The sequence below is a fragment of the Lonchura striata genome, chromosome 3 (assembly GCF_046129695.1).
Source record: "Lonchura striata isolate bLonStr1 chromosome 3, bLonStr1.mat, whole genome shotgun sequence".
NCBI lineage: Eukaryota > Metazoa > Chordata > Aves > Passeriformes > Estrildidae > Lonchura > Lonchura striata.
The window spans coordinates 48797539-48817495 of NC_134605.1; the positions used below are offsets into that span (position 1 = coordinate 48797539).

A 19957-nucleotide genomic window follows, 5' to 3' on the forward strand; every position below is an offset into this window, starting at 1 on the left:
CCCCAAGCAGTCCATCTCTAATTCATACTGTTCAAAGGCAAACACAGCATTCCAGCTGAGACTTTACATATAATGGAAAAGAAGGAATACCTCCTAAAAGGAAAGGAATGCTTGCTTTTAAAACAAAGGACATGTTTTTCAGAAATTTAGTCAACTGAGTTTTAGAAATGTAATTTTAAATCTCTCTCTCTAGCTTGCTTACAATTCTATTACTTGAGTATAAAAATTTTTAGTCAAAATACAAGTGGTTTTCAGCTACTCTGATACAAACAAGAGCTCTAACACTGCAGAATTCTGCTTTGCCATCGAGGGAGAAAAGATCACAGGTAAAAAATTGAACCAGATTTCCTGGTTGTCTCATTGGTATATACAATTTCTCTTGTTCCAGAATTCCTCTGAAGACATCCATTCAAAATATTCTGTCCCTCCACATTTTAAAGATATGAAAATTGATGTTCAGCAATGCAACACAACGTGATAGAAAAGGCATCTCAGTTAAGGCCACCAGTGTGTCTTATTCACAACTACTTTGGAGCCACACAGGTTGAAACTCAAATACAGTGTAAACCCAGTTTCAATTGTAAACCAAGTTATGACTTGGACCGCACCAATAAGATCTGATCTTAGAGTAGCATGCAGTATAAGGGGCACTGCAATAATGACCAATCCCTACCGTTCCCGGTTAAATTTGAGTGAATGAAGAATAGCCGGCCTCTTCTGGCGCAAGTTCCACAGGTGTAAGGTGTCATCAGCCAAGGCACTCACAAGAGCTCCCTAGGAGAACAAAAACGTTTTAGTCAACTTGTTTTCATAGCCCTAGGAACAGTGTAGCATCACAGTGGAAATACATTATATATTTATTACCAGGATTAAAAAAATGTGTAAGCATGTGCATCAGCACCACAGCACAGATAAGTTCTAAGTAGTAGGAATGAGATAAGTGATGTGATCACTTGTTCACCTCACTCAAGTTTGGTTCAGTGTTATACTGAGAGGTGATGGGGAAGTAGCTTCTTTCAGTGTGTGCTCATTAGTTTCCTTATGTCCATCTCTGCAGAGAAATCAGGGAATGAACTGCTGACATCTGGGTGCTGATAAAGCTAGCAAGATCCATCTAAAAACCTGTCCCTAGCTCAAGAACAGCACTGCTGTCAGATCTCAGCTCCTACATCGCTAGAAACACACATCTGAAACTGAGGCAACATTATTCAGTTCATGTCTAAGTAACTCTATCAAAATAAAATTAACTACCTACTGAAATTGGTAGTACTTTTGAAAAAGTACTTCACCACTTACAGGCATAACTTGCAATGTTCAAGGACACAAAAAGATATTCCTAGTCCTTGCTTACAGCAAAACAGTACTCTAGTGATAAAGATATTTTTCAAGAGTTAGTCAAGCATTTTCCAAAACTAGAAAAAAAAATTATAATTGTTATTACAGTTTGCTATTTGTGTTACATCACTTTTATCAGCTAATTTTAATGCTTGCTTAATGAAAAATTAAAGAAAATGTGCTCCATATTTTCCCTGAATTACACATAAATCATTTTACTAACCTCATTAATCAGGAACTGAAGTTGGATTACTGCAGCTCCACTGTCATGTTGACAGTAGCATTCAACTCCTGGCCGACCAAAGCTGGAATTAGTACCATTAAGGAATAATTGTTGCATGTAACAAACAAAACACACAGCATAACCAACATTTTCACTTTCACATAGGCTAACATCCTGTTTCTAGCTAGTGTGCTCAACATATCTTACCACACAGAGCTGAATAGTTACCAAAACAGCAATTTATAAATGCCACAAAGTAACACAAAGAAATTAAAAGGCCTACCTTGAAATACAACAAATATGTGTAAGTGCTTAACTTACAGAGATTTAAGGGATTCGTCACCATTAAGAACTTGAAGAATGACAAAGCAGTTACTTTAACAATGTTAAATATCAGGACTAGAGTTAAAGGAAGTTAATCTAAATAAGCATCATAAACAAATTATTACATTTTCCAAATGCCAAAGGATCTTTCTCTCCATTTAAACATAACTTAAGCATGAAAAGAGCTGAAAAATGCAAGGCATGTTAAAAAAAAAAAAATTTCCTGTGACAGAGAACATCAGTAGTCAAAATATGGAGGAGTCAATAGGAAATTATGTACAATGTAAATTTTCAGGATCTCTGTATCAAGACTTTCTGGATTCACACCAGCTATGAGATAGCAAAAGCTTGCTCCTTTTCACTCTCACACATGTATCAGTCCTGCCCTTCCACAACAAATACTGATGGAAGTTGCAGCAAAACAGATTATTTCACTTTTCCATACTTAACTCACTTTTTAGTTGCAAACATTCTGTATTTTAAATGTGGTTCTGCACCTGCTTCTGATACAAAATTAAGTTCTCCAAAATCTAGGAGATCAAGAAGAAATAAGAGGAATTAAGCAAGCTGGTCAGTATTTCACCATCATTGTGCGCCCAGGGTTTCTGGACTATAATTTGTCAGTGCTGAACACTTCTTGTTTTAAAGAAGCACCTTAGCTTTAGGAAGAAAATAAATTATTCCAAAGCTTTATGCAAAACAGGAATATATGTACATTTTTTTTCTCTCAGTATATACTAAAAATTAATAAAACAGTACAATTCTTACCCATTCTGCAATTTCCATTTACTGATAAATTGCTGAACAAAACCAAAGCAGATAATATGTGCACCCTTAAAAAACATGTGCATTCATGGAACAGACAGTTGAAAGGCTGAAAAGACTATTAGGCTGCATGCAAATCAAAACTCAAACACATCTCCTGCTCAGCCTCTAAGTTGGTAAAATAAAGTACAACCACAGCAGGGAGAAGTCTGCCCCAACACACTGCTATATTTAACTTTTAAACTTGAATCACATTCTTCTAGACTAATGAACCTGCATAACATCCAGCTAAGTGGTGAGATATACACTAGACAGATGTTGAATAATCCACCAAACTTAATACCAGCTTTTTTCCCGAACAGAATTAGTAATTTAATTTTACTCTGCCATGGAAAGACTTAAAGAGTCAGTGAGCCTCAGCTGGTTTTTTGCTTTTATTTTAAATTCTTACAAATAAGTTTTTTTACAAAGTTGTCTGTATTCCAGTCACAATTTATAGCTTAGAAAACAAAGAGTGGAGGGGGTGTTGTCCCCATGAACGATACCTTCCTACACAAACTCAGAATATTTTAAATGTGAAGTCGTTGCTTTTACATTAACTATGGATGACTACAGAAATTGCCAGACTGAAAAACTCCACAAGAAATAACATAAGTTTCAGAGATGATTGCCTTTGGCCCTGCTCACACATCTGCATTTACTTGAATTAATCATTATTTGCACAAGTACACAAAAATTATTTTCAAATGTGAAATTCAAATGCTTTCAGGAATTGAATTTTAAAACTTGTTTATCTTCACTGACACAGGTAGTTTTCTAATAAAAGCTTTTCCCAGCCCCTCCCTGGAACATTTTCCAACATAATTAAATGCAAACCTTGTTTTTAAACCCAGAGTTTATTTCAAATTAAGACTCTAAAGCTACCTTGCTTCAAAATAAGAGGAATATGACCCAGAAAAACAAGTCCATAGACTGCTCAAGTTACTTCTTACTTCAAATTCTATTCCTCAGATGCTTTCTGCAAGCACTTCTGATGCTATTATTTCTGGAAGCACTGTAATAAGTAGTCAATAAAAATTTCATTATTAGGAATGTTTCTATGTTTCCTTAAACAAAAAATTCTTCCCCCTTTTCCAGGACACCTGAACCATTTTCAAGAAATCAGTAAATATGCAGCACTAGGAGTAAGATTACCCAAGTTTTAAATACTCAGAGAAAATCTCTCTTTGACAAATTAGTGGAAACCTCACATCCAGATGTGAAAATAGCTTGGCCTCTTCTGTAGTGCTTGCTGTCATTAAAAATTAAAAAAAAAAATAGTCCTTGCAGCTAGTCTTATTTAGTTCCTTTACTCAAGGATTATGTCATCTTCACTTTTTCACCTAGTAGCTAAAATTATTCTTCTCATCTCAAATTAATGTCATCCTTCTAACCAGCATTAATCTTCTTTTCTAAAGCAATGCAAAGCCTCCCAGTTTTGCGGGGTATGCTGAATTGAAAAAGCACGTCACAAAGACTGACTGTAGAAGGATAATACATGCCTGCTACATGTGAAGCATTTCTCAACCACACAAAACAGGCAGCAGCCCAGGGAATGCAGTTTGCCCAAATCCACTGCACTTGTGTATGTGTGCTTTAGGCAAGAGAGCTCACTGTACTAAGCAGTGATCATCTACTACATCATCGTTCCCAAAACAGGCAAAAATTATAATGAATAATGACAAGACGAGCAAAGCATTTTAATTTTGTAGACAGGAAAAACTCACTACCAAAGACTTTGGGTAGCTCTAGAGGAAATACTCTGCTCTGAGCAATTTTCTAATCAAAGACCCATCCCTGCTTCTTCAATTCCAAGCAGCTTATTCTATTCCTGCTTCATCCCCAACTCAAAATATTAACAAATTGGATAAATTAATAGCTTCTAAACTGTACCTTTGAATATTGCTCCCATGTTCCCCACTGCCATTTGGAAATTAACCCTGGAAAACACTAGTATTTGTCTTCATTCCATATTTCTTGAGAAAACAAGAGACAACAGCTGTGCCTGAGAGAAGAAAAAGTTAACATTCTCATGTCCTAGCATTAGTGCTCATTTTCATGACTGCTAGAAGTACAGGTAATACACAAGGAAACCACAATATGACCTTAATATCACATAAGACTAAATTCACTTCAATTTATGAGAAAAAGCAACATTTCCTAAAGGTATTTTTTCAAACAATCTTCAGACCTAAGCTTCCACTTCAAGAATTTCTTTTAGCAATATGCAAGTTGTCTCCTTAAAAATACTCTTTATTAAAGTTATTACCATTATTATAGCTTAGCTACATAGTAGCAACTCAGTGACAATCCACCCTTAGAAATCACTTTTGACAGAGAACATTAATTCCATAATGTTAATGAAAGTCAGAGAAGACCAATCTTTTTTTTTTTTTTAACTCTTTAGTTACTCTAAGTAGACCTAGGGACTCCCAGGGACAACTTCTTCACATCTGACATAAAAGACATTCCAAACTCTGTAGATATCAATTCAACCCTTAACATAAGGCAGTCATCAAAAAAATCACAGAATCATTTAGATTTAAAAAGACCTCTAAGTTAATCAAGTCCAACCTTTGACCAACCACCACCTTATCAACTAGAATATGGCTCTAAATCCAGTCTTTTCCTGAACACCTCCAGAGATAGTGATGCCACTGCCTCCCTGGGAACCTCATTCCAATAGTTTAACAATTCCAAAGGTTTAACAACCTTTTCCATGATAGATTTTTTTTCTGATATCGAAACTAAGCCTCCTCTGGCACAGCTTGAGGCTATGCTCTCTTGTCCTTTCATGAATTGCCTGGAAGAAGAGGCTGACCCTCACCTGGCTATAGCCTCCTTCCAGGCAGTTATGGAAAATGGTAGGGTCTCCTAGGTCCCTGAGCCTCCTTTTCCCCAGGGTAAACACTCAGCTCCCTGAGCTGCTCATCGCAGCACTTGTGCTACAGACCCTTCACCAGCTCCGCTGCCCTGCTCTCGACATGCTCCTAACACCTCAATGCCCCTGTAATGAGGGTCCCAAAAATGTTCAGTTTTGGGTCCCTGAACAGCATTTGAGGTGTGGTCTCACCAGCGCTGAGTACAGGGGGACGGTCACTGCCCTGGCCCTGATGGCTGCACTGTTGCTGATACAGGTCAGGATGCCATTTGCATTCCTGGCCACACACCGGCTGATGTTCAGTTGACTGTCACAAAACACCCCCACGTCCTTTCCCACTGGACAGCTTTCCAGCCACTATTCCCAAGCCTTTGGCACTGCACGGGGCTGTTGTGACTGAAGTGCGAGCCCTGGCACTCGGCCTTGTTGAACCTCATAGCATTGGCCTCGGTACATTGATTCAGCCTGTCCAGATTCCTCTGCAGAGACTTCCCACCCTCCACCAGATCAACATTCCCATCCAACTTAAGTGTCAACTCACTGAGGGTGCACTCGATCCCCTCACTCAAATCATGAGTAAAGATATAAAACAGAACTGGCCACAACACTGAGCCCTGAGCACGTGTGGCTGAACATCAACTGGACACGACACCATTCACCACCACCCTCTAGTCTGGCCATCCAGGCAGTTTTTAACCCAGCAAAGAATCCACCTGTCCAACCCACAGGCAGCCAGCTTCTCCAGAAGAATGCTATGGGAAACAGAGGCTTTACTAAAGTCCAGCCAGACACCATCCACAGTCTTGCCCCTCATGCATGTCACCAGATTTCCTAAACTCACACTGGCTGGGCTTGACCTCTTGGCTTTCCTGTGAGTGCCATGTGATCACACTCCACCTGTTCCAGAACCTTCCTGGACAGCATGGTCAGACTAACAGGCCTGTAGTTTCCCAGATCCTTCTTCTGGCCCTTCTTGTGGATGGACGCCACATTGGCCAAGCTCTAGTCGACCTTCCTGGGTAGCCAGGACTGATGATAAATGATGGAGGGCAGCTGTGTGAGCTCCTCTGCCAGCTCCCTCAGTACACTTGGCTGAATCCCATCCAGTCCCATAGACTTACGAGTGCCTAAACAGCTCGGGAGGTCACTACTTCATCCTGGATTACAGGATTCTGCTTCCTGTCCCTGTCTTTCAGCTCAGGGGGCTGGTTACCCTGAGGTATACACACACATTTATAATTTATTTTCCAAACTATCACCACACAGATATTTGCATCTTTTCTTTTTTACACTGTGATAAAAAGTCTTGATAATACAGCAAAGACAGACCAGGTATCAGATTTGCCATTGTTACAATAGCTCACAAGTATTAAGACAAATCTGAAACTGCAGCAGATTTTAATATTCATTCCTAGATTTTTCTCAAAACTATAGCAGTAACACCTAGAAGTCCTTAAATAGTTGACAATTTTGACAAAAAAGATCATTGACTAGAGAAAGACGCAAACCACTGATTTGAATTGCATACAAAACACTAAAACCAATAGATTACTCAATGTATTCTTATATATACCGCTCCACAGCATACAGCTCTCCAAGACTGCATAATATACTTGCATATTTTACTACAGTTATGTATGTGTAGTACTTTCCCCCTTAATGAGACCCTGAATAATTAAAAATTCTAAAAATGCAACACTATCTCACAAAATCTAATGAATACTATTACTTTCACATACATAATCTACAGCAACCATCTCAAAGAACAATCTGTCAAGACACAGTTATTTAGCAAGAAAGAGTTATTCAAAGAGTCAGAAAGTACTACAGTCAAATGCTTTTGAGAATATACACTTTGACCACTACCAAATAAGATAATATATAATTTGTTCTTTTTGTGGCAGGGGGAGGATAAGGAGCAAGCGAGGGCAATAACAGGTACAACATTTAAAAAATTGATATTAGATCCTATTACAAATATCATAGTAGCTTAACAGCATACCGCAAACTACTACTGCTGTTTGCTATTGTTTTAGAACTTCAAGTGAAGTGGTGACTAAACAACTGGCTGCAAGTTGAATTTCTCACTTCCAAATCAGCTACCAATAATGTTCATCCCTGCATAAGTACAGATCAGCTTCCTGAAGTATTCACTTTGTGTATAGAACAATGCTCAGCTCCTTTAAACACTAGAAGCCAAATGATTCCATGTTAGCTTGCAAAGAAAACCATCTCGGACTAATAAAAAGGAGCTGTTTTCAAAAGTACCAAAGTCTACAGATCTCAGCAAAAGTTGGTTACATGGGTTTTATATAAAGTAGTTGTAAAATTTTAAAGTACAAACCCACCCTTTTTTTTCTCAATTTGCATGAGTTTTGTATTTTAAAACTAAACAATGCCTGAACTAGTTTGCATGTAAACTGATAGGGAACAGGTAGGGAGCAGTAACTTAAGTAGAATTCACTTTTTAACAACAGACAGGGGCCAAAGCACTTTCTTAAACTTCAAAATTGCTTACATAAATATGCACAAATACAGCATTTCCCAAGCAAATATGAAAAGTGCCAGCAAATTTTCTTTAAAGGCTGTATTTCACAGAATTTTCTCAGAGCTGCCAGGGAGAGGCAATTGTTTATTGGAACAAGATGTAATCGAGCAGTACAAATGGAAACAGGATTAAAAAGACAAAAAACCAAAAAACCCCACATAACTGAAAATTAAACAAGGAAAGAGATTGGTTTTATTGCTAAGTTTCTATATGCACAACTCACAGATGGCAAAGCATGCTATTAAATGAAGAGGTAAAACCAAATTTAGACCAAACAAGAAAAAAACTAAAAAGGCTACAAGCTTTCCTTGATTTTACTTACTTTGCATTCTGATACAGGTTGTACTCCTTTAGTCTAAGACCTCTACTTCAGCACTAATAATGCAAAAGAAGCTGACTAATCCTGTACTTTTTCTGGGTGGGATGGAAGAGAACACAAAGGTAGGAAATCAGAAATACTGATTTCTATGACTATACAAGACACAGTGAAATTGGTGGTAACTGCTAATTCAGTAAAGTTTTTCCAAAGGCTGCATATGTAAGAGTAAATCCAGGAAATAATTATTTTTTAAGAACTTCATCAATATTAACATGTAAAACCTTTGTATTCTATTGCATGCTTCCAAGACCTTCTCATGTGTCACCCATTTAATCCAGTTTAGTTTCAAGTCAAATTTCAATGTTATTACATACTATATCAGAATATTAATAATTCATCAGGCTTTTCCTCTTTACATGCATAGCTTCTTGGCCAAGAATAAAGACAGAGGCATTCCATGTGCCTAGAACTGAGGTATACTTGATTAAGAATGGTGTCTCCTCTCAGAGTCCAGATATTTTGTACAAACATTGCCAAGAGCAGCATTAACAGGTGTAATGTTCTAGAACTAGATGCTAACTGAATTATATACTATTTAATTTAGCTTATGAAACCATAAATAACCTTGGATATTATCTAATAAAAGGACAATTTAACGTTTTCAAAGAACATAGCCAACCCTTGCCCAATCAATTATTGTCTGTCATCACCTATTTCTGACTGTAAATCATTTTGCTAGGTCCAAAAATCTCTCTTCATTCACACAGCATGACCTAAAATAGTTCCCTTAACTCTTGTCTGGCAAGCAAACTCTCTTCAGTTATTTCCACATCACCAGCCATTGGATAGAAGTTACAGAAGACCAACTGTAATCACCAGTCATTCTATCTCAACTTTGTTCACACATATGCCCATTCTCTAATCCTCTCCCCACAAACTTCATAGCAGTGAGTGTAGTCTCCTGAGCAATTTTACTTGTACCTCATCAACCCTTTACACCATTAGGGGTTATTTAAAATAAGACCACAGGTATTGCAACCACTCTTCATGCAGCCACTTGTACTCACTTGCTTTGATTAAGGCAGCAGAAAAAGCAGGTGACCTAGGCATAGGAAGAGGTTTTCTAGAAGATCTCAAATTAAAATGAAAGTTGGTCACATCTATGAATTTCTCCCCCAGACATTGCTGTAGTTTCTCTCTCAGTACTGATATCAGCTCCTTCTTTTGGACACAGTTAACACTTGACTTTTGGAAGAGGTATCTACCCTTCTACTTCCCACACCATTTTGCATTGTAGTAATGATGGAAATAACTTCCTCTTCTGCTTCTGAAGTTTAATCACTGGAAGTTTAATCAAAACAGTGACACAGATATACTATGTTTCTGCTTACACAGCTTTTTGAAGTAGTTACCAGCAAAGTCACTTGTTGAAACACTAAGCAAGTCAAGGATTACAAATACCAACACTTCCATGGCCTAGGCAAGATGGAGAAACTTAGATCCCAAATCCAGGTGGCAGGTGCAAGTTTACCTCTTCTGTCTGTACCAAATTGATAGAACAATCTGTCCCCAGATTCATAGCAGTCTTTCAGCTATGAGCCTAGGGACAGACAAGCTGAAACACCTTCCAAATATCCCATGTAATGTTCACAGGCACAGCATCACAAAAAACCTGCTATTGCTTTTTAAGTATTGCAGCTAGCAGTCTCTAAACCTTAATAGTTCAAACATAATGGAATAAATGGGTCTTGGGACAAAATTTCCCTCATCTGCTCAAAGCAGAAGTAGAGACTTCTTAAATAGTGTCATTCAAAATGACACTAAAAAATTGCTAAAATTAGCCTCAAGTGTGAGCAATCACAGCTATCCTTTAATTGCTACTTTAAGTATTTTGTAACTCTAAGACTGTTTTTCACTTTATCTTACCTTAAACCTCCTCAGGTTCCACTTCAGAATAACTTTTAGTTTTGTGTATCACCAAAAGACTGAGAAACTTATTATTTCACTGTTATCAAAATAGTAGTGACCATTTTATAGGTTTGCTCAAAATTACCACCAAAAATGAAAACCAAGGTACAATTCCAAAAATTCAGTAGATGGCACTATTCCACAAAAGTTGAGAGGAAACTATGTCCTCACATAAACAAGAGGTACCATGGAGCTAGAACTCTTATTTTAAATATTCAAAAACCAATGCTTGTTCATTAGAGTGCCTTGATTTTTTCATGTTTTTCATAGAACATGGGAAAATACATGCTAAAACATTAAAATAAATCACTGTTTTGTGGAAATAGCTGCAATTTTACTTAGCTATTTTGATGAGGCATTTCTGCTATTATACAGAGCTCCGCTTCACACCACAAAAATAGCTGCATACCAGTGTTGCAAAAAGTAGTATTTTTACGGTTTGTATTTACCAGCAATCCAATTTGACACATAATATTAAAAAGTTGACATTGTCCCTAGAAGTTGCTTATGCAACCTTAATTCACATTTCCTCAAATCCATGATGGTAATTTATTTTTAAAATTTAATGCACTAGCTCAACATCAATTGTAAATGCTTTGTATTATTCAGCCTAATTTTTTTAAGTGTCAAAAAGGATAAGTGGTCACTATCAGGAAGATAGTGAAATTGCCAGATTTTAAAAACTTGCATTAAAACATGCATCTTCAATATTATTAAGTATAATAATAACCATAGCCCTAAAAATAACTCCACCCATTCCATTTTAACTCTTCTCGTAAAATCTGTTGCAAGTGCTAAATTAAATCCTGTAGTTGGCTTCTTTCTCAGTGAACTTGAGGACTTCAGATGGGTCCTTTCCTAAGCCCCAAGAAATTCACCACTGGACAGTGCCCAGGAGTTCCCACAGGAGTACAAATACAGAGCTACTGTTTTTGCACAAGCTGTGAGTTTTAGAAACCCAATGGTTTTTCTTAGTGCTGAAAAGGGAAAATTCAGAGTTATGGGATTTCCAAGAACCCAAAGCCCAGTTTAAGACAACAACAAGATGGAATACAAATCATCAACAGAAAAGGCACAGTCCAAGACACTTCTCCTGTACATCTTTCCTGCAGTTTTTCCTAGTAGGTGCTTTAACTACAAGATGGAGGGAAGGTATTACCTTGTGACTGTAGCCTTAGTGATTTTTTTTTTTTTTCTGATACTTTAGAGAATCTCCCCATTATTCGCTTTACTTCCAGGGCTTGTCAGATTCCAAGAGATGTCTGATACTTCAGGCAGTGTTTATCTGCCCTGCTATTACAAGAATGTTTGGTTTACTAGCAGATGAAACAAATAATCTAAGTCTCGAAGAATTATTTCAATCAACTTTTACTGAAGTGAAAGAAATCTTCAGCTAATACTTTTCAATAAATTTCATGAAAACATGAAGCTGAAAAGTGGAGAAAGGAAGATGGAAAGAAGGGGAAAAAGCCAGATTAGGCCAATATCCTGTCCAAAGCATTACCTCAGTGTCCTAAAATACAAGCTCTGTATAGCCACAGGAAGCGCTTCAAGAGTTACGACACACATGTAATAGCACTACAAGATTGAGTCATACGGTAGCAAGTTTGACAGTGAAGATGTCTGTGTTTCCTCTAGATAAAAGTATCCAAAATTATAGATGTCCATATATTACAACTCACTTCATATAACTGAAACCATTCCAGTTCCAAAGGAACTTAAAGAAGTGCCATATACAGCAAATTATTGCTTTGAGCCTCTCAATGACACAGAGGGCCTACTGATGCTGCTCAGAACTTTCTAGTTTCTTCCACAATCCTGCAACTTAACAGAAATATCTACCAATATTTCTTCATCATAAAACAGTCTTAATAAGAAATACAATCACTGAAAGTTTATAGTAAGATCTCTGACTGATTAGGATCAAGGAAAGGTTCAGGGCTTTGGGTTTGTAAAGAAACTTGAGCATTTACGCGCACTTTCTGCATAGTAAAGGAAAAGCTGCAGAAACAGTAGAGGCTTTCCTTTCCAAAAAGCACTTCCATCTCCTTCACTACCACCCTGCTGCCCAAATACCAAGAGAACACATTCACATTTCCAAAGTTCCTCTCACTTTTTTTATCATGGTAAAGAGAAGGCAATGTCATGAGCAAGATAGCACAAAATATGCTAGAAGAAAAATACAGCCAGATTCCTCAAAATTATTACCTACAAAGTGACTGTTGTTAAAGTACAAAGCTAAGGAAGTTTTAACTCTTTTTCAGGCAATTTGGTTCTCACTGGAACCTTCAGCAACATAGTTACACAAGAACCACTTAGTAGAAAGTGAAATGGCTGCTGTTCAGCTAAAAGATAAAACCAATTATGGACATTCCAAAAAAGTAACCTCTATCATGACCACAAGTCACAGTACTACCCTATACAGAAAATTTAAAAAAGGAGGAAAAAAAAAAAATCACTTGCTGTTTGAGGCAAATGATAACCACAGTCCAGAGCTTTATTGAGGTTTTAATGTTAAAGCCTGTAGTTACAGATAGCCCTGTCAAATAGACAGGGCTTCCTACCTTCTCAATAGAAGTTTCCAGCTGTGAAAAAGAGCACTTCAGAAATGCCATAACATGAAAATATTCAAGGGCTCACACAAAAGAAAAGCATTTTCTGGAGCAGGACATTTCACCCAACCTTAAGAGAGTTTCTAAGCACCAAACCCAGATAAATTCAGACCTGCTTTGAGTCAGAACCTTCATTTATGCAGTGTAGTTCAGTGTTTACTGTTTTTTTGACCAAATACTTGGTTTAATGTTTTGAGTGTCAGAAGCATTTTCTACTAAGCAATAGGGAAAATGAAATTAATTAATTTTAGAAACTTACTTCTATAATATACCTTCCATCAAAAATCTGAGAGGAAAACAGATTTCATTGTCAGCCAGCTACAACTCACTAGAAATTGCAAACTGTGGAAGTTTTATGCATGCTCTGCATGGTGAGGAAGAAAAAACACATGAGGCTCAAATATAAGCTGGAACATCTGAGCTGATATGTGTCAGACAAGTCACCTAAGGTGCCCCTCAAACATTTACTAGAGAAAAAGAAAAAAACATGGGGGAAAACTGCTGTTTCCAAGATTTCACTAGAAAAGTTTGATGAATATACTATTTTTACAAGATACTGTTTAAAGTTTATTTCTTCTTTCAAATGTCAGCATAGCAGAATGGCAATGAAAGAGGAACAAATAATCCCATTGTATATTTACAGTGTCCAATAGTTCTGTGTGAATTAAAAACAAACAAACAAACAAACAAACAAAAAAAAAACAACCAAGAAGAGCATTAAACTTCTTGATGGTAAAGTACTCTACCAGAACAAAATTCAAGTCACATACGTATTAAGAGAAAAAGCTAAGAAACCTTTTCCAGTAAACTGCATGGAGATTCATTTTAGTTCCTTGAAATGCTGCAAATCTGAGTGTTTCACCTGCAAAGCATCCCTACTTCTTTTGCAACAAAGGACTATAAAAGTTCCCAACTCATACATGAAGCACTGCAACCTAAAGTTCTAACACAACTCATTTTTCCCTCACACTCAGTCTGCTCAACTCCCTAAACTTCATGAGTCTGCAGAGAACTAGTGGTCTTCAAATTCACTGTCAGGACAAAAACATTTCAACACAGTTAAGCCTTACCCCGCCACATAAACCACATCCATGCACAAACTGGATCCTCCTGAAGCACAGAAAAAAGAGTTAAATCATTCACCCCAGATCACCAGAGATGTAGAATAGTTACATTCCTGGAAACTATTAATGGTCAAAGGCTATAATTAATTCTACTAGGAAAAGCACTATACTATAAAGCACACCTGAAAAACTAATATAAGTGGTTTTTTAAGAATTGTTTTCTGAAAAAAAGAAACCAGTTACACAAAGGTGCTGAAAAATCTAAAGATGAGATTTTGAAGGAAAAGTAGAAATTATTTCTATTATCCAACAATTTCTAATAAGAAAAAACAGCAACTTTAAAACAAGCAAAATAATCTCCTTGAATAGAAATGATGGAAGAAATATTAATTAGTGGCCCGTTGCAAAGATCCAGGATGAAACCTATTTTTCTAAAAACCACCATGATAGACATGTATTCCAGTCAAACATCAAGAAAATTAGTTCACTGAAAGCATTTATTAGTAGTCATTTAAAAAAAAAAAGACAGCCAGAGATATAATATACCAAATGATAGCTGTGAGCTACTGAGCTACTAAGATACTTCAGACTGCTAAATATGTTTAAAAGTTGTTGTTAGGAGCTAAAAATTATATATTTATAGCACTTCAGTATCATTCATACAGAATGTACTTACACTGATCATCTTTACATATTATCCATTAAAACACTAAGACAATGCTAACAAGTATGCACATCATAATTTCATCATAAGTGAACTTCCCCCAAATTAACTACAGTTGTATAATTTACAATTATTGTCTGTACTATAGCAAATAAAGACAGGTAGAGAATCCTCTGGTATTTTGAAACTTTTAGGGTGGTATTTTTGTAGAATGAACTATGAGGAAAAAGCTTTCAAACTATGCTTTTTAATATTTTACCTGTATTGTAATCAAAGCCAGCATAATTCAAGTTTGACATGAAATACAATTTCAGAAATATTTTGCAAGGATTATTTCTTTGTATGAGTCCTTCTAGAACAAGTGAGATTACACTCCTAGACACGCCAGTCCATTACTCAGTATATGAAAACAGCAAGCATCTTCTTTGTCAAATTGGTTACAGTTACTCTGGTAGCACACACCACTGGGTAATGGCATAGAGTAGCATTTCTCCTTCAAAACTTCCTCAAGGGCATTTTTTTTCTGAATTTGCCCACCACTGTGTTCTCATTGCAACAGTAACTTCTGCTGCAAACAAAAAACTGAAGGCAGAGAACATCCTCAGATCACAGCGTGATCATCACACTCCCATCTGCACAACAGCTTCCTTGATAAACTCACCACTACACCACTTCAGCAGTCTCGGCATTTTACTTTTTGCCATTCCATTAATACATTTCCATCAACTGTTCAGGCATCACAATTTTCAGCTTTAGTAGCAAAGATGTTTCCTTACTAACAAGGAAAGAGGAAAAGCTAAGAAAATTATAAGTTGTGTACAAAAAATGGTAACAATATGAAGTACTGAGTTGAAATGAAGATGTGCTTCTGGTCATATGCTATGATATAAAATTGCAGTTGCTAAATATTTTGAAACCAAACTTCACTGTCAGCATTATCTGATGTGCTGCTTCTCTGACTGGGAATTGCCAACAGAAAGAACAGATCATCAAAAGTCAATAAAGTTAATTTGGAAAATGCCACTTCCTCCCTACTTTTTTTTCCCCCTTAAATCCAGAACACCATTTATTTGATCTGGAAATTACTGGCAGAGCATTCATAGGGGAAATAAAAAGAAAAAAAAAATTCTTTTAAACTGGCAGAATTCAAATGTAGTTTTCGTCCTTTGCTACTCAGGTAAGGAACAGGATTGTACAAGTTAACTCCTGCTGCCTCTCCTCTAAAATATGTATAAATAATTTTTTTTTCTTTTTTTTTTTCTATTAACTCTTTGATTATTAACATAACTAAGACTATATTCACAATACTTTCATGGAGCAGGTCTGTAAGAAAACAGGTATAACAGTCACATCCTAAGCAGATGTATATACTGAGGGTAATTGGAAAAAAAATAATGTGGACCTATACCATTGTTTAGTTCTGGGGTTTTTTTTAACTAAAGATAGAGAAGTTTAAGAAAATGATAATATTCTTTGTCATTGGCTGCTACTTGAGCTGTATTTCCTTTGACCAGCAGCCCTTATGAAAACAGGGGCACCTGACTAACAAGCAATTACTAACATTGCTTTCGACATGTAGGTTACCTGATCTCTCTCTCCTTCCTGGTGTTAATAACTCACCAGGATTTTCTAAAAGGCTGTATTTTCCATTGAAAAGAATGAGGGGATATTCACCATGCCAGCTTTATTTATTTTACTTTTTTTTTTTTTGGTGACTTTCCTTTGCATCTGACTTTCAGGGGTGGCTGTAGAAGAAATCTTACAGCAGATTTGGAACACATATAAAAGGGAACACCAGGCAAGTTATTGTTTCGCAGTCCGTTCTCCATATTAATAAGCATCACTAAAGCTTAGTAACTGTACCTCTAACATCAACATTACAAAGTCCAGTTAAGAATGCTTTTCAACTGTGAGGATGAACATCTGCTCTGTTTAACAAGGTAGTATGACTGGATAGAACATATGCTAAAAAACTAAGACAGGCACGCTAATACTATCAATTTAACATTAAGTGATCACAAAAAAAATTAGTATTCCATCTTTTTCCCTAATGAGCAAGTTGCAAAATGCAAATAGGTCCATCTGCTGCTACTGACAAGGAATCATTGTTACTAGTTGGGAAAGAGGGAGGGCCTGTAGCAGAAACTTATCAAAAACATTGGACACCAGCTGGATTACCTCTTTAGTTGGCTACTCCTGAAATGTTACATTTATCATTATTATGTGAACCAAAAGTCTAATAAGGTTACTTGTACACATACAGAATATAAACCAGACAGCCGCTTCAAGAGGCTAAAAAATACAAACCCCTGCTTAAATAATATGAATCACACAAAATAAAATAATAGCTCACTAAGCAGAAGTACAAACATATTGCTTCGTTTGGATCCGCACCCTCTCTTTAGTTCCCTGGCTTACAAAGTTCCAAAGTTAGATTCCTGTGGAGTGTACACAACAATATACAACAAGAAATGACAATTAATTCTTGGAGATTCTGTGAGACATACCTCAGAAAAGGGCAAGTTTAACCTACAGCCTTCTTGGTGGAGAACCTAGCCTCCATTCTCCAGCAGCACTGCTTGAGAGAGCACTGTGTGGCTTGAGGGGGACAGGCTAAAGACATACTGTGAACTATTATATCAATCCTAGAAGAAAATTAAACTTCAGGTTTTCTAAACATAAATCAGGTTTTGCTACTACCTTTTTTAAGGTGTTCATGAAACTAAATTAATTTAGTAAAACCAGCAAATAAAGCAGCCTTGACTTATTTCTAACAAGCTGTAAACTCCTTTTTGTACAAAAGCAATCAAATAATTGATTTGGCAAACTGCAACATTTTGGAGTGCCCTTTTCCTAGTATTACAAAAATCTGCATCATTATTATTATAAAAACTTCTGGTTTTATGTTTTGAAGAAGCCATCTGGACACAATCCTGAGTCATGTGCTTTAACAGGGTCTGTTTGAGTTGGGGGGGACGTGTTAGATGACCTTCTGTGCTAACATCCAACTTTACCCATTCTGTGATTCTGTGAACCTAGCATTCCTGAAAAGCACTTTGTTTTCTACACTTGCAGACACACATTTCTAGTTTCACCTACTTGCACTATTCTTGGTACTTGAAATAGAATTAATTTAGAATATAATATTCATTGTTTATAATACTTAGAATACCTGTAAGTAACTGAAAAAAAAAAAATCTCAAAACTTTCAAGTAAAAATTCTGTAAGTTTAGAACTATTAAATCTTAGCATTAAGAATGCTAAGACTACAGATAGAAGACTATGCAGGTCCTACTCCTGATATTGAAAAAAAAAATTACTAATACAATATTAAAATCAAACTTAATTCAGCAATTGATATAGTTGCCTCAATATGAGCATTATCAATGACCAGATTTTTTGTTTAAGCAAAGCTTAGGGATTCAAAATACACTGAATCATTGCACAAAGTGAAGAAGGTAAAATAAGTAGTACACAGACCAAAGGTATCATCCAGTTGTGCAGATCTTGACACAAAGCTAGTTTTAGAATTTCTTAAAATGAGAGATTTTTAAGGGGACGACAAAATGGTTCTCATTTGTGTCAGTCTTAAACTGAACATCATTGTTCCAGAACTAAACAACAGCCACAGAAAAAGTAATTTCATGAACACATTGTAAAAATCACAAGGAATCAGTATGAGTCCCCAGAGGCTAACAGAACTGCTACATATTTTAGAAATTTACTAAATAAGGCATTATACCACTCTATCAGTCCTCTTCCAAAATATTTCTATTTCAGCTGTTTCCAAGACCTTCATTATTTTAATGTGTCTAAATTTAGTGATACAAATACCACTGACAGAGATACAGATTATGTCATTAGACAATCACCTGTATTTGCACTGAAAGTCAACAGTGGTAGTAATGTAGTGCTTCCTTTGATAAACACGTAAACTGTACAACTACCCAGTGCTTACGATAGAAGCGTTGACATGAATGGGGTCACTGAGTTATCAGGAATTCTACGAGGCTGCACTTGACTGGCATTCAAGTACCAATTACAACTGAAACTTATGTGTCAGCAAAACAAGGGAACTCCAAAAGTTGCTGGCAGACAGCACACAGGCAGTGGGTAAGCAGTGCAGTTTTGCCTTAAAAGTAACACAAACCTATTCTTCAGGCTGGCAAAGAAATTACTACAAAGAACTACATCTCTGGGAAAACAGTCTTGTCTACTTAACAAGATGAACTTAGCAGGATCAAGAACCACAATTTTTCAAAAAAACTATGATCAGTTTGATGGTACATTTTAAGATAGGCACATTGAGAGCAGGAAGAGGAAGAAGGAAGATCCAACAGATTAAAGACCTACCACAGTATTAACTCTCTCAAAACCATTAGGTGCTCCAATATTTTTCAAAATGTAAAACCACTACCAGATAGCTAAGATCAAGGGTAAAGTGAACTGTTCCCAAAATCCACATCCTGCAGTTCTTTTTATCTTCATATTGAATGTAACACTTTGCAAGTTTTATTCTGTTTCTCACTGAGGTTCTATATGGATAGGCCAACTTCTAGTCACCTTAAATTTATAGTGTAAGAATACTTACTTTTGCCTTTTGAATCCTTTGTACAACAATGGGACCTAGACACTTAGAAGTCTAATGCAGTTACAAAATTTCTGCCAAACAAAGTTTTGTAAGGAAGGGTTTGCAACCTTGATTTGTGCCTTCATGCTTCCTTTATCACATCTCAAATCTTAAGCTGCTTCTACTCTTCCAAATGTGACTTGACTAAAACTGCTTATGTCATCTCCTGCAGAAATAATGCTACTTCAGTTCTAAAAGCCATTCCACAATGATCAAGAAAGAACAAATCTAGTAAAATGCCAAATTAAGATCTTAGTGAATTGAGCAGCGTACCACAAGTCTGAAAGCCTAAACTGGGCTCCAGCCATCCAATGTCCTCTTACAGTTTAGCCTAACCTCATCAGGTCACAAGATACATGTATCACCTCCGTGCTTCACAAATAGCAAAGTGGTACAAGGAAACAAATATGCTAGTGCTACAGTAACCCAGTAACCTGCAGCCTTACAAACTTTGCTCTCTTTTCAAATATCTCCTTGCCTGGGTTCACCATGACCCAGCAAGTTTGAAGCTGTAAGGCTGTATCCATTAAGTTTCTGCTCTGTCAGTAAAATACCTAGAGGGAAGTTTTCATCGTAAATTTTTGT

General features: G+C 36.6%; 1 protein-coding gene across 5 annotated transcripts in view; it reads right to left on the reverse strand.

The window, feature by feature from the left end:
- Positions 1-19957, reverse strand: part of STXBP5 (syntaxin binding protein 5) — a 107063-nt gene that overhangs the window by 77636 nt on the left and 9470 nt on the right. For all 5 annotated transcript variants that reach the window (XM_021527025.2, XM_021527023.2, XM_021527024.2 and 2 more), the window contains exons 3-4: positions 1559-1640; positions 674-774 (exon numbers count right to left, since the gene is read on the reverse strand). In XM_021527025.2, coding sequence (XP_021382700.1) covers positions 674-774; positions 1559-1640 — 183 coding nt within the window. The remainder of the gene's footprint in view (positions 1-673; positions 775-1558; positions 1641-19957) is intronic.